Source organism: Bombus pyrosoma, linkage group LG3 (assembly GCF_014825855.1).
Source record: "Bombus pyrosoma isolate SC7728 linkage group LG3, ASM1482585v1, whole genome shotgun sequence".
Taxonomy (NCBI): Eukaryota; Metazoa; Arthropoda; class Insecta; order Hymenoptera; family Apidae; genus Bombus; species Bombus pyrosoma.
The window spans coordinates 13,191,929-13,208,614 of record NC_057772.1 but is presented as its reverse complement, the minus strand read 5'-3'; the positions used below and the strand labels follow the sequence as shown (position 1 = coordinate 13,208,614).

At 30.4% G+C, this 16,686-nt stretch overlaps 1 protein-coding gene across 3 annotated transcripts; it reads left to right on the top strand.

Moving 5' to 3' along the window:
* Positions 1 to 3,466: 3,466 nt before the first annotated feature.
* LOC122566300 (protein spaetzle 4) lies at positions 3,467 to 14,928 on the top strand. Of its 3 annotated transcripts, none has more exons than XM_043723394.1 (6): positions 3,467 to 3,659; positions 4,984 to 5,159; positions 7,643 to 7,798; positions 7,995 to 8,786; positions 10,761 to 10,883; positions 11,663 to 14,928. In XM_043723394.1, the coding sequence occupies exons 1-6, from the start codon at positions 3,630 to 3,632 to the stop codon at positions 11,901 to 11,903; spliced, it is 1,518 nt and encodes a 505-aa protein (XP_043579329.1). In that variant the 5' UTR covers positions 3,467 to 3,629; the 3' UTR covers positions 11,904 to 14,928. The 3 variants fall into 3 exon arrangements, with proteins under 3 accessions (XP_043579329.1, XP_043579328.1, XP_043579330.1); XM_043723393.1 differs by lacking the exon at positions 3,467 to 3,659 and adding an exon at positions 3,880 to 3,997; XM_043723395.1 differs by lacking the exons at positions 3,467 to 3,659; positions 4,984 to 5,159 and adding an exon at positions 7,375 to 7,493.
* Positions 14,929 to 16,686: the final 1,758 nt, after the last annotated feature.

Here is a 16,686-nt window from a genome sequence, read left to right as displayed (position 1 = left end):
GGCTATCGAAGGCATTAAAGATGCATCCTTTAACAGTAAAAAGTAGGAACGTGAGCAAGTAAGCAAGTGAGCACATGTAAAACATTTATGCTGCAGTTGCATGGCATCCGTGGAAAATCTATGAGTACATACTGTTCATGATTTTTTGCTTAACAAATTGCTACAAATTACATATTATTTCGTATACTTGGTTATCATGCTGTTGACAAACATGAGTTTAATCTTGAAGGAATAATTTTAGAGTTGTACTTCATAGTTCTTCAGGGAAAATATATACTCCTGTATGCTATATAATATAACTATATAACTTTCATTTTTTTTATAATCGCCGAATATAGTTGTGGAAAATATAGAAATAAATAAAGTCCCACTTTAACACTATTTTGCCACAATTACTATATATTATACTACGATGCTTGTAAGACTTACTTATTTTTCTTACTATTGCAAATAAATGTTTATATCTATAATTTATTATAAATATAAAAAATATAACGAACACATTTATTTATTTATTACAAAGAAGTTTGTTTATCAATTTAGTCATTTTAGTAAGTTACATTAATAAATATTATTTAAGAAGAACTTACTGAATCTATGTGACTTTTCCATATGATCAAATCCACAAACAGTAAAATATTATAGAAGAACCACTAAATTGTACAAAATTGTCTAAATTGCATGGTAACTTAGAATCGCAGCTTTTCATTTTTTGCGTTGTTATCAGCTTAAATAAAAATAAGTAATGTAAAGAAAGAAATAGAAATCTATTCGTTATATTAATGTAAAACATAAGAGTTTACTAAAAGAATGCTGCTAATATCAGTTACAACTACTTATGTTGTGTATGTTTCTTGAAATCGAATACAAGTTATCGAATGGATTATCATGACACATACATATATGCATATATACATATATATATATATATATGCGGTAACGAAAGCGTTGCATTTTTAGTTGCGTCTTTGAATGGTCGGTGCCTCCGCATCGTACAAAAGCAAAAAAATGCAGTGAAAGAGATTCCAAGTGACAGTGGTTACGAGGTCAGTGGAACACGCAGAAAGTTTCGTTGGAAGCGTTAAACAGCATTTACGACCATACTCCGCAGATTTTTTTTCCTTGTAAATAAACAAAATGAACAAGGAATAACTACGAAATGACAGAAATTCCAAACAGAACTTCTTTACAGGTGCAGCAATTGTGCAGCATTATCTTTTATATTTTTTTCATTATACATGTTAGTATTTTGTTTTATTGTTAGAGAATAGTATATTTTACATGTAAAAATTAAATAAGATTTATATCAATTTCAAATAAACTTTGATATAATGTTACTTTAATTTCATATAACAAAATAAGGTATAACAAATAAGACTGAAGCGTTATGTTTAATAAGCATTAATTACTTGATTATTATCAATAAATAACATTGGTATAAGCGGAGCTATCCATTTCTCTGTAAGTAATCATGGACTGGATCAGTATAAACAAACAAAAATGTAAATATTCAAATTATTTGTCATTATGAATATATAATTAACTATCTGATGTACCAATCAATATAAACGAGCTGGAGTAATAATCGTTATTAATTAAATGTGAAGAAAATATAATTAGTATACTGCAATAAAATTAATTATCAGTAAAGTTGACCTATGTAGTACCTTTTGATTCTTTTAGAAAACTGTTAACTGTTTTCATAACAAACATTAATTGTCAATTTTACCAAACAAACGAGCATCGTAATGTTTTATGTGAGAAACGAATTAGCAAGATTCTAGCCAAGTTCTAACATGGGCAATATGATAAGTAGGTTAAAATAAGTAAATACCTAGTTGTCTATATAATCTTTTTTGAAAAGTACATATGTATGTTAGAAATATTTACGATACTATTTTATTTCCTTGATAGCTACTTTTCGTCTTTCACGTATTGAGCAGACATAATTTGTTGGATTCTTTTCCACTCTATTACACATTTCGCATCTACTTAAACTTTAATATTTCCACCAAGTATTTCAAAATGATGCGATCAAGTCACATCGACAAAAGACGCATCCGTGAATTGTACGTAACTGACTAATACCGAGTTCTACTTTAATTACGTGCATTTCACCTATACGAATGTTACACATAGTTGTATATACAGTTGAAATAAATCTCGCATAAGGTTTGAAATACTTAATAAAGAAAGAAACAAGTGTCATAAGAGAAAAGGCGTTTAGAAATAAAAAAAATGTTTGGAATCTCAAATTAGAAATTCCAGAAGAGAAGAGACGAAAGGTCAGAGAGGGACGCACGATAGCACGATCCATTAACCTTTCTCAAACAACTGATCGCGAGCCAAAATATAATGCTAAAGAGAAAGGATATAGCGACATATCCGAAATCCCGCGCAAACGGTGGCCCAAAGCGAAAGAAAGAAAAACCTAGTAGTACCATAGATTCGCAAAATCGGTTAAGTAGCCGATATTGCGCCAGATTTCACCAGTTTCGAACAATATACATAGCTATTTCTGATGATCGTCTAGAACAATATTCCTCGATGTGAAGCGAACAATCCACTAGAGAGCAATTTTTAATATCTTTGGTTCAATTAGAAAATTATGTTGCATTCGTGACCTGCATCAGTGATAAAAAGTCAAAAGATCATCATTGTTTTATACGCTAACAGGCGTTTCATTCGATACAACATCTTTATATCCTATTAGTTTTCTAATTGCGCAAAAGATGCGCTACTATTAATTAAATAAAACGAACGTTTTGTCACAATTCTATTAAGTCCATATAACAATTTGGGACATAAACGAACGACCTTTTGTATTCTCCAAATTTATATTTATTGAAAGCAGTCAAATTAAAAACGATTTAACCCTACGCTCCTTTCTTTCTTTTTTACTTGACCTATCAACATTATACGCAGATACTTTTGTAGAACTTGGTTGACTGTTATGCTATGGGTGGGATGAAAGCCTTTGAGGTATTGCGGTGGTGCATAATTAAAAAAGGGAAGAAGCACTGTGCTAAGGCTAAAGGCACGAGATACGCGCTATTAGCTACCTTTCTCCTAATTGACCGAGCAAGAAGAGGTCTGTTGCGCCAGCGCCTAGGAGGGCCCTTGCTACGTCACTGTGGGGCCCCGTGACACACATCAATGGGCCGAAATGTAACGGTACCCTCCGCGGTGACCTACTCACCGGGTGACGCGCGCTCTCTCTTCCTCGTTCCTTCCTCCTTCCTTCTCGTATCTCCTCTCTTCCTTGCACCCTTTCTCTGTTCGCCTCTGTCTCGGTTGCTTCTCGGTCAAGCGAGCGTCGAACGCGAGCGGTTCGCTGTTCTCTGCTTCCTTGCTGCTCTGTACTTTTACCGAGCAAACCCGAACCCCTGGCATCGCACGCGACGCCGGCTGATTACACGGTCAGTAATGAAAGCGTCCTCCTCGTGCGCGGAGGTGCTGTCATGTAACCGCGAACTACCGTACCGCTTGTCTTTGTCTTTTTTTACGCCGGCAAACGTTCCTGTCAGTGAAAACGGTTTACGTCTGCGGACTAGTAGCGTGATCGCCGATTAATACTCTTGGACCTCGCTCACCGGACCAAAGCTTCGAATTAACATCAAACGCGAGTTATGAATGTGATTGTGCATCTCGTTCTCCAGGTAAGCGCTACTATATGTTTCACGTTTTAAGCTCTTCTGTTCGTTGCGAGGTTTTACTAAGTCCAGTAATAAGTATGCAGATCCCGCGTGTTTATTCGTTTATTTGTAAATGTATGTTACGGTAACTTTATATCCTTAAGCTATGTAAACGTGTGTTACCGATGTCCAGTACGCTTTCCTATAAGTAAAGGCTTTCTTTTAAAGAGCTTGAGAAACCTTATATAACTTCATTTGAACATTTATGAGATAGAAATTATAATAATAGATTTGAAATATGTATTATAACCGCAAATTTGTGAAGTGAAATGCGTAAGATATATCGTCATGATCAAAGCATTGTAAGTTTCCTTTATACAAATTATCGTAAAGGAAAAAGAACACGGACGCTGTAGTCGGAATGACTAAATTTACATTAATTGTACATGTTACTAACAGATTTTTCAAAATGCGACTCGATATTTTTGTATCTTATTACTCTTGGGAAGGGGGTGATAGCTTCTCTGGATAGGATTATCTTGGATACAAATATGTATCTTGTAGGTTTTTTTAAATCAATATATTTTTAGTAATTGTTATAGATAATTTATAATTGCGTTTCAAAAGTACCTATTGAATGAAAGAATAATTTCGCGATTGATATATATCATAAATGTATAAAGAAATATGAAAGAAGATGTAACATAACTGTTCGGAGAATCATATAAATTTTAACATTTTTCTATTTTACCAAAGAAATGAGAAGGTCAACATTATCAAAATACTTCAGACCTGTAAATGAATAGAGGATACAACACTTGAAAAATAATAAAGGATAGATTTAAAATTATCCTTATGGTAATGTTTACCTACATATCAAAATACTACTTAGAATATTATAAAATGCATTCAACTGGATTTCTGCTGTAGATAAACTTTCAGAGTAAAAATTTGTGTAAAGAAATTGTTGTACCTAGTTGCCTTTATCCAAATGGTTATCGGAGAATAAGTTCTATTATATTTACTATGCGTTCATTTACTCTTATATCATAATATGTATTTTTATGCATATTCTACATCTTATCCTTCCTCCTCAAAATAGAAAGTTACAAATACATACTTAAGGTACACCCAGTAATATTCGAAGCATGTATAGAAGACAGAAGAAACATAGTCTATAACATAGTTTGAGATCGAGGAAGTAGTTAGATTAATCGATTAAGGAATAAACAGATATAAAATTACTAAAACCTGTTCCTTTTAAATACATTAAATTGCGTTTAAGAAATTAAAAGAAAGCGAGACAGCATACGTAAGTACATCTAACATTAATTCGATCTTTGCGCAGGTGATCATATATCAGCTTGTAAGATGTCAAGGAGGTGGACCAAGCACCTTTGGATATGACGCATCCTCGGCTTGCAGTAAACCATATTCTAGAGTTGGCCGCTCAAGATTTGAAAATCTTCCTTGTGATTTTCAACAGCAAAGCTGGTGTACAGTAGCTGGTAGCGGTTATCCCTGGTAAGCCAATAAAATCATTTGTCCAATGAAATGCTTAAATAAACCGATATTAGCTTTTAAATAGTTCTTTGTGCAATATTACCGGCTTACTGACAAGTATAGAGAACTGAAGATTTTCAATTCAAATATAACTCAAACGCATATTATATTTAATATATTTCATGTATTAATTATAATACACTTAACGTGTGATACTAAATGTATTTTATATTGGAAATCGAAATGATATTATGTACTTTATATATTGAACGAAAAATTTTATTTATATTATCATGATTTGTGAAAGAGGATAAAGGATCTTGAAGAAGAAAATCATGAATCGTGATATTCATCGTTTTGAACTAATTAACCTTTTTCCGACATAAGTTTTCGTATCGATAAAAGTAGCTAAGATATTAAACAATCTGAGATAAACGAAACACATAAAATTCAAATTCGAGAATCTGCAATAATCTGTCCAGAAATTAAATAATCAAACACCAAGAATTTTAGCGTACTAATTAGTTAGATCACAAACTGATAATATCAAGAAATGAATATCAGTAAAAAGTTACACAGCATTCATTGACAGTAGAAAGTTAATTGACAATACGGGCAGAGACATATTCTGGGAGTTTCACTATTCAAAGGTATCATTGCTGATCTGAATTTTAAGCAGGACATTGAAACTTCAATTATTAAAATCCTACGTGACTAAACTGTGAGAGTATTGAGGAAACGACGTACTTTTACTCTCGACAATGTATACACAAACTTGACATGCTATAATTTCGATGATACAAAAGACTCCAAGTGATGACAATTGCGTGAAATAATATTCGTTTCATTTCACATTTCATTCCTGATTTAATAAATTCGTTATATTTATTCAACCCCATTGGCACAAATAGTTAATACTGTTTATTGTAACTATGTGCATCGTTTAATTGAATTTTAATTCAATTGAATAGATTTATTAGACGATAATAAATTGTTCGTAAATTTAAACTAAAGGAATTAGAAAAATTAAAAGTTAAATTTAAGATTAAAAGAATAAAGAATTTTGTCTGGTAAAAAGCAGTGGAAATACACCAGGTGTTTCAAATATAAATAAAGAAATTTAAATAGAACTTCTTTAAATAATAAGTGATTTAAATAAGATAGAGATACTTAGGTTTCCAGTTTAGCAACTTTCACTGAATATACACATGTATATGTACCTCAAGGTTTAGACATTTTTTATAATTAAATATACATATTTATATCTATAATAGAACTAAGTATTGATAAAATACTTATAAGAAAATAAAAATTTGCATTGTTTGTTTAACATGTTAGGTTTAAAGATGTTAAAGATTACACATTGAGTTATAACACAATTATGCATACTTTATATGAGTATAGTTAGAATTTAAAAATACATTTTTGAAAATATTAGATCTACGAAAATACATCAATATATTTTGAAATAAATGTTTAGACGCTTAACTGAATTATTTGAAAATATTTGATAATTGCAGAATTTTTTCTTTAGAGAAACCATCATATGTATATACATAAAAGAAAAGAAAATTTGTGTTCTATTCTATAAATCCAATAAAGAAACTGTTTTTATAATGTCATTTCTCTATTTAAGAATGTTCCCAAAATATTTTGTAATTTTTTATAGATACTTTAAATTAATAATATATTAAATTAACAATAATGATAATATTTGTTAAATATTTTATTATCTATTAATTTTAGATCACACGTACAGTAATACATATGTACATATATGTTAAAAATTTAAAAATATTATACGTTTCATATATTACTAGACGTGAAAGCAAAAAATATTGTTTAAATATGTAGCGACACATGATGAGTCATAGGACGAGGTGTATCAAGAGCGACTCATGTTGTTGTTGTGCCTCGGAACACGAACACAGCCTGGACGCTCAAAACATATCGATAGACAAAACAAAGTCAGCGTTATGGGCAACCGTCGATCTTAGACAAATTCAAATTTTCCGACTCCTCCCGACTAGCATAAATAAACGCGATCGCGTGCGAGTCAGTATATACCGAGTGACATGAATTAGCGATGAATATCTGCGAGTCAGGTTTTCCGTGAGCGATCATACGCTGTCGTTGCGAATACAGTGAACGAGCGTCTTTCGACAGTATTTGTACTTTTATTTATCTATTTATTTAAATAAATAATATATTCCAAATATATTTGACGGGTTGCAACAGCAATCTCTCGCTCTCGTTATTTTACATTATCTACCTAAACCAATCCTCTACAAATATTATTGAAAAATAACACGCTTAGATCGAATATTTTAGTAGCAAGAAAATCGAAATTTCAGTGTGAGTTTAGACTGCAAAATATCCGTATGAATTATAATATTAATCTTAAATTTATCAAACATCAAGATAATAGAAATTCTTCTAAAAGTTATCATTGAAATCAATATATTAGAACGAACTATCTGAAGATATTTATTATATAATTTTAGGCATGCGGTTCGTCGTTTCGTGCACGAAAACAAAGGATTAATGAGGCGCATGTATGGCGATGAAAGGCATATCAATGTATTAAAAGCCGAATTCGAGAGAGATGACATCGAGTTAAACTACGATGATTATTACCAGCATCCTGCTGACGATCATAAGTAAGTTCTTGAAATAAAATAAGTAGTGTTAATAAATATTATGTAATTATGTGCAACAGTCTTTAATAGAGTAAACGAATGACACTCAATTTTGTCCCTGACTGTGCATTCCAGACTTAACACATTTTATCAAATTTGTTTCCTATCACATTGTTTTCTTATACAATGCGTTATCTATTCACGAACAATATTTTAGAAAATATCAGCACGTACACGATTACGATTACTTCGACTTAAAAGACAATTTAAAAAGAAACGGCAACGAGTTCGAGGGGCGAAGCTTTACAAGCAGACCCTCCAATGGCAATGCCGCGAAGCGGGCAAACGAAGTTCCGAAATCGAACGAACACACGAGGCCTCATTTCCGACCAACCGAGAAGACTACTACTTCAACTTCGTCAGCGACCACTAGCACAGCCACAACATCGACGACTACCGCCTCTTTAACCAAGGAAAAGACATCATCGACGATAACGTCAACTGCTTCGCCTACCAATAAAACAACCACTCAATCCACGCCTTCGATAACGAGTTCAGTAGCAAATAGGACAAATGAAGAAAAAGGAAACTTCGCGGACAAGGTGACGACGTTGCCTGTTGCGACAAAATTTCAGGCCTTGGAAGATCAAAGTTTCGACATCAACGAAATTGTCGAACACATAAACAGAGTCGGCGAGGCGATGCAAGAAGATGACGAAGTCTCAGTAGAGGTCTCTGAATCCAGCCCCGAGAAAACGTCGACGGTAAATTTGTCGGACACCACCGAATTTCCGGAAGAACTCAATGACAGCGAGAGTCTATTTGCGACGCCGAAAGGAACAACTGTTCAGGACGAAACGTTGAGTTCGATCAATGAACAAGAGTTCAGGCCACGACCGGAATATCGACCTGCCATTAAGCCGGAAACTTCGACTATGGGAGAACAGTTGTATCAGGACGCCGCCGTGAAAGATCAACAGGGACAACCGGTTTTGAAGCTTCGAGGAGCGTAAGTGTCTCTCGGTTTGTTTGCATTAGTTGTGAATTTATCGAAGGTGTTTTAATCTTGTTCAACACACTCTTAATACTTCCTTAACACTTACCTATGATTAAAACAATAGAACGACATAAGCTGGAAACGCGAAATTATTTTTTAAGATGATAGGAGAGAACGACAAAATAGACAGGAAAAGGAGGAACGGTAGATCAATGAATAAATTTCTTTTATGTAAGAACACGGTGTTCGAGAACTATTTGTCACGTGCATCGTAGTCTTATTCTACACCTCGCATCGGTAAAAATCTGTAAAAGAAAGTAGACGTAAAATTGGCCTTGAGCTAGAAATTCAAAGTGAAATTTTTTTGTTGCGCCGTATTCTACTCATGGCGAGGACGAAAAGTCTCAAAGGAAGCGTAGGTCGCAACTTCTTGGCCGTTCTCCTGGAAAAAATATTAAAGTTCCATTAATTTCTCAACTCGCTTTCATTGTAACGTGTTTACGTTTTGTAGTTAGATGCTAGGAAAATATCATCTATTTTCGTACGTAGTTACCCTAGATTCACCATTACATATTCCGTATCTTCATTTCTTTCTTTTTCTTCCTTTCTTCCTCGCTATTTAAGCAGCTATTTAAGCGGACTCGCAATTTCATATTCCGGTCGTGTTTCTTCCTAACATTACGCACCGATTTTAAACGACGAAAAAATTGGCGAATCGGTCGATGATGGCGCTCTACGTCATACTGGTGAAATAAAATGTTTGGGTCGCGATGGGCAGTATGCAAATTTGCTGTTCGCTTATGGCCTTCTCGTTCATCAGTTTTGACCAATGGATTTCTTCCTTTGGGTACGAAATTACGCAAAATTGCGTGAAAGAAATTGTTTATCGTTCGAATGAATGGATTATATGCGTTGAACAATTGAAACATTGAATCGAATATCGTTATCATCATCTAAAGTCAATGCACGATCGTAGAGAGAAACTTGATCGGAATGTAGAAATGCGAGTTTGAGACTGCTTAAATAGCGAGAAGGAAGGAAAGAAAAAAGAAAGGAAGGTATTAGATACATAATGATAGATCTAGATTAGATACTATTTCCCCAGCATCTAACTACAAAATGTAAACACATTATAACTAAAGCAAGCTGGGAAACTAATGCCATTTTAACATTTTTTTTCTAGGAGAATGGTTGAGTACGAGAGAATGATTGAGTACCATGGTTTCTTTGAGACCTTTGATCCTCACGATGTGTAGAATACGATACAACCAAAAAAAAATTCGACCTTGAATTTTAAGGTCAAGGTCAATTTTGCGGCTACTTTCTTTTACAGATTTTCTATGATGCTATGATGCAGACTATGATGCTCTTAACAAACAATTTCTAAACGCCCTATATACATATATATTGATATGATCATTTATGTATTAGTTTATGTGATTAAGAATTTATACTTATTAAAGTCGAATTTTGTTACATCTTTATTTGCATTGTTATGAGTACAGTTATATTCAATACATTTTATATCATAGCATACTTATGTAGGCCATACCTACATCGATGTAAGAATTTTCTGCATAATGTATACCTAATCGATATTGTTTTAAAATGCATATAAAATATTTCTTACCTTTTTATGGTAATATTTCTTTACTTATTTATAATTAATATGTAACAGTAAATTTATATTTTATTTTAAGAAATCACTAGGACGATTAAGGTTTCTTTCCTCAAACGGAACAGTACAATCTCATTAATGATATTCATACTTTGTAAGAGGTTTTATTAAAAAAAAAAAAAAAAAAAATAATAGGAATAGAGAAATAAGTGTAGAGAAATGAAGTTAAAAAATGCGCTGTACAATTGTACAATTATAGTCTGTTACGACTTACCTCTTGAATTTCGCGTATATAAATGTATATGTAACAGATATAATCTAATCTGACAGTTATAATTTATCTTCTATATATACTAAAAATATTTCAGAAATGCTTGTCCCGTAAAAGAGGAAGTGGTTGCACCATTTTGGGCGAATAATACCAGAGGCGAGGTATTGGCACTTTTGAATCTTTATCCGTTCGAGCAATACGTTCACTGGGAAAAATGCACGTGAGTATTATAATATTTTAATTCCTTTATCACTTCAAATTTTATATTCTAATTCATGCTTTTGAAAAATATTTGAAATATTTGTTAGTATAAGATAACACTAATTAAATACTTGTTGATACTATAGTATTACACATTACATCAACAATATCAGCACTGTAACACACTTTTAAACAGGTTTTCTAAAAATGTCATGAAAAATAACTAATTATGGAACTGTGGATATTTATGCAAATTCATATTTTTATAAAAACATATAAAGAAATAGAACTTAAATAGTTTGATTTACCTATTAACTATTGCAATAGATAAGTGTAAAACTTTGCATATTTTATATATTTTTACGTATTATGTGCATTTTTAAATTTCCCATAAATGCATAAAAATTTGTGGTCTAGTAATTATAATATATACTTCCATCTGTCAGTTTATTATCATATTGTGTCGCTTTGAAAGAGAACTGTTTTGAAATCAAATCTGTCTAATTTATTTATTTTTATATGCATTCCATTTAAGTGTATCAATACATTTATACACGTATTTCAACAAATATTGTTACCTATAACTAGTTTTAATTAGTCCTTAAAACACTTGTAAAAGAAAACAGTAAATGTTATTGTTCCTTCCTATATTTTTTTCTATAAAATAAACTCCATAGATCTCTTACAAAAATCTTGAAGAAAATGCTTCAAATAAAATATGTACCGCTTTAAGATTCTCATCTTCAGTAGCTTGAACAATTACGTGGGATTATTCACTATCATTTTGTTTGTTTAAAGACACGAAAACAAGCAGATGTACTGTCGAAATGGATGCAGATGCGAACAGCAATACAGACTTCATCGGTTGTTAGCTTACGATCCGAACAACGAGTGTCGTGGTATCTTCAGCGATTGGTTCAAGTTCCCAAGTTGCTGTGTTTGTCGCTGTTACGACTTACCTCTTCAATTTCACGTAACATCGCGTTCGCCTCGCACGCAGAAGCAACAAGTTAAGGTACGACCGCCGCAAACTCATTAGATATATTCAAAGAAACAAATTTTCTCGGTGTAATATGAAAATATAGCCTGTCACTCTCTTTGATACATGTCGAAGAGTATAGCGAATTTTAATTCTTCTAGTTATAATACTGTTATATATGAAAGAATTATTAAAATTTATTTACTAGAAAAAGTAAACTGTATGATGTCACAAATGTAAAAAGATCATTACAACAAAAAGGTAATTAGTTTCTAAGTCACTTGTTCCGAATGCCTCGTTATCTTATTTCACTATAAAAGAGTTAAAGCAATTTAAATAAAAACGGCGGCCTATTAAATATCAGGAAAGAACTTTTCACTATTTCCATCGCTAGTTTAACATGTATATTGAACATTTTGTAAATAATTCCATTATCAAATTTCATACCTTATTTTGATGAAGGATTTCAACACATAGGATGAGATATAATTTGTCAGTACGATTAAAAGAGAAATAATCTTTCATGCAGAAAGAAATAAAGTTTTAATAAAAAGATGAGTAATTGGAAAAATTAATTGATTTAATTAGTCTATATCGTTATCAACAGTTATGAACACTAATGTAACGTTCATCCTTTGTACTGCTTCGATGCAGCTACAACGACATTGCTAATATGAAAATTATCTTTGTATGTTTCTCACGACAAATTGGGAAAGAAAGGGACATTAATATACAAATTAATTTGCAAATATTTATAATATTTTTCTTCATGAAATGTATTCGTCGACTCCAAAAAGCTTTGTTATAGTAGTACTGGGCTTTCTAGTCGATTATATCTTAAAAATTTTTGCAGTGCAAAAGGTTAAATTAAATTACGTCAAATCGTATGTGTATCAAGTAAATTTTCAAAATATTTTTTCGTAAAAACGAAGCAGTACAAAAATATGTTCTCTTTGCATGAAGAATTTAATATATATTTATATATACAATAAGAATCGTCTTACTACGATTTACACTGTTATTGTTATTTCCTGTAACAAAAAGCATACTACTGCAGAAATTGAAAGAATATGCATTAATGTGTGCGGTTTGAAAATTTACGAAAATTTAATGGCTCCAGGCTAGTCAAGAAATTTAGTCTTCGTTATTGTTATTTATCACAAGGAAGAAATTCTCTCTCATACAATTCATTTGCCATAGCCATTTAATATTATGTTACTTGAAATATATGTAGTTTAATGTAAATATAAACAATTAAAATGAAAAAGTATAATTCACGAAAAAAACATTATCAACACAATATATACTATCATTCCTTTTAATTGTTTTATAATAAACCTCAATTGTCGTAAATATCGATAGATACGAATGATGTATTACATTGTTATGTATATTATGTTTCTATAGATATTTACACATAAAAATCACTCAAAAACTCGCTTAAGCAACGATAATTTATAAGAAGATACGATATATATACAATGAAACGTCTAAAAGTAAAAAAAATATTATTCTTGGTATTATACACTTGAAACTGAATTTATTTTTAAACGTCTTAAGAAAATACAATATTTATATTAGGTTTCTATTAAATTGGTAATCTTATGTTTTTAAAGATTCTTCTTATACATGGCACGAAAGTTTAATTCCATTTGTATTTCTTGCGATAACATGTATATACAACTTGGAAAGAAATTAGTAGATTCTCTCTATCAACATTTTACTGAGCATTATTCTTCAGAAGCAACGAAAAACATGCCTTTAAAGGTTTTGCAAGATATGCATGTATTATTATTATTAATCAATATTTAGAAACTATATATCTATTACTTGTTACCGTTAATTTTATCATTACTTAGTCATTTTAAAAAGTACTTTCAGATCAAATACGAATATTTAAGAAAAATTTCTTTACCGATGATTTATAAACCACCTCTTTCCATATCTTATTTTATAAAATATACATGCAACAGTGGTTGTTATCATAAGTAAGAATCAAAAGTTATGTTAATGTTTCATCATTTATAAATTGTAATGTAATCTTAAAATTCCTGTAATGTTTCGAAAACATCTAAAATACTATGTTAAAATGCATAAATTTTCAAGACATTTTTACGTAAGTAAAGTAACAAATAACGTGGATTAAAACACATATATGTTGTTCAAATTAAATTCATATTTCCATAGTTAAACAACGCTCTAAACGCTAATATGTAACATTCTGGTTAAAATATCAAAATTATTTATGGTAAAAATAATTAAAGAATAACAAGTGAAATACAAATTAGCATAACACAAATAATACATCGATATAAGTATTATGATACTTTATGTTTCAATATTACAACAAGTGGGCGAAAGCAGATTACCATTAAGTGAATTGTTTTATTATTCTACGAATTAGTTTTTCATTCAGTGAATTCTGTAACAATTCTTTTATTGAAATTGTATATGTTTAGCATAATGCTTCTCTTTATAGTATTGTTTATAGCATTTTCGTCCCAATGAGAAAAGATAATTAATTACATAGAAACACTTCTAGATACAAGCAAGTACACATAAACACATTTATCTTATATGTATACATAGTATCGTATTTAATTAATTTATTCGTTATTATAATTGTATCGGTTTTAATGCCTATATTATAGTAACTTTAAGGCCTGTTTAAGATATTTGTTAGACAATTTGTTGCAAGATACTATAAAAAGATAAGGCTCGTGAATAAAGCTATATAAGCCATGTTTTCGTTGCGTTTGTCGTTAATTAATTTTGAGTACTAGATATTACATATCTGACCATTAGATTATATACATTCGTAACATGTAGCAGACAATGGCAATGGAGCTTTGAAATGCAAAAGTTTTGTAATACTAAATCATATAACATTGTTACCCATAATTGTTAACATACAGTTTAAAATGTAACTATTTATTTAGCAAGTTTTATTTAGCATGTTTTATACCAAAAGATTAATGTAAAAAGCTTTTCATTCGTTGATTTTGTAACCATCGTAAGAAATTTGGGTCGACGTGATTATGTATGTATCAATGTTAATTTACAATAAAGAATAAATACATTGTTATATGAGCAATTTAATTCAGCATACTACAATTACAATTTCTTGTATAAGTAACAATCGAAAATTAGAATATTCCCAATGGAGTAAAAGCAAACCAGGGCTAACGATAACAGTAATTTCTAAAATTTGCGTGAAAAAAGTTACTAACAAAAGAATAATTTTTATTTAAATGAAAGAAAGTGATTACTAAATCCTAAAGAAACTCTTAAAAAATTAAGTGATTAAAAAATATTAGTTTTTAAATGCTCTGATTACGAATAACCATTATAAATAATCAAATTTTTTTTTTGGTTACTGGCAACCATTATCGATGAAAGACTTCTGTTTGACTACCAATAATCATTATCGATGACGAAATTTATTTTGGTTCTGTACTTCGTCTGTCGTTTTGATCCCCAATCATCATTATCGATGATGGAATTCTTTTATAGTTACTGATAACCATTATCGATGAAGGTATTTTCTAATTTACTTTCAACCACTGTCAGTTTTTATTGATATTAATGATAAGCAGTACCTACCTACTCTTTTGCGTACATATAAGGCCCTTACGTAATTTTACACGAAAGCTTTGAAATATTTTGATTACAATGTTATAGATAATAAGAAAATTTCAAATACAATAAAATTTTGTTGAATTTCGTATACATGTATATAAATACATGTATGTGTAAATTAATAATTGAAATAGTTCATAAAATACAAAATAATACTATCCCTTGTGAATCAGAAGACACTTCTATAGAAGTTCAAACACTAGACACGTTCTAAGAGCATTAATATTACGATCGATTTGTATAATATTATTAAATTTTATTATATGTCATATCACTGTACTGAAATTGTTTTTAATTACGTTAAAGTTTGTTTGTATCATATCTCGTAGAAACAGTTTCTATACAAATTATAATTGACAATATTTACTGATAATTTGATTTATGCTATAATTAGGCTTTTAGATTTATTCGTTCACATAAACGTTTACGATGCACAAACCAAATCAAACAGTTTGGCTACACTTTGAAAATAATTAAAAATTTGATGTATTACTACCTTTTAGCTGGTTCAGAAACTTCACATGTTAAAAATAAAACTGTTACGTTCGATGTAATTTTCATGCTCTATAAAAAGAGGATCATAATTTTACTCCTACATTATAGTAGTTCAGACTACTATTATAAGCAGTTCAGACTACTACTATAAGTAGTTTAGAAATTATTGCAAATTTACACTCTATTTATATTCTGTAAACTTATTATCTTAAATTAACAATCTTATTTTATTTTATAATATTCTTATCACAATCAATAATATCGATTATATGACCTACTGAGGACCTCAAGACCTCGAGTTTAAAAAACATTGCTGTTCAACACAATATTTATATGCACGAATAAAAATAACATCATTTATCATTCGTCCATACTAATTGCTTTAAAAAAGTGCTACAAAAGAGAGATACAATTATAACAATAAACTAATTAATCAAACGCGATACTATACGTATATACCTAAGATAAACATTCTTTTCGTAAAGCAAATTACTAAGAAATGAAAAGAATAAAAATATTTCAATACGACTAAATAAGATAAATTACAAATTATATCTTGCAAAATAAAATTACACCGGTTTTTTTAAATAATTAAAAATTATAAATTCCGAATTTTTATATTACGACAATATTTGAGCACTAAAAAATCGAAACATAAAATTACAATAGGTTTTTTTAACAAAAATTTAACATGTATTGGGTTATATAT

Bases quoted from the DNA above. Each gene is read 5' to 3' on its own strand.
- LOC122566300 (XM_043723393.1), top strand. From the start codon at position 3,965: ATGCGTAAGATATATCGTCATGATCAAAGCATT. The intron at 3,998-4,983 runs GTAAGTTTCCTT...ATCTTTGCGCAG, and splicing joins ATCGTCATGATCAAAGCATT to GTGATCATATATCAGCTTGT. The intron at 7,799-7,994 runs GTAAGTTCTTGA...ACAATATTTTAG, and splicing joins CATCCTGCTGACGATCATAA to AAAATATCAGCACGTACACG.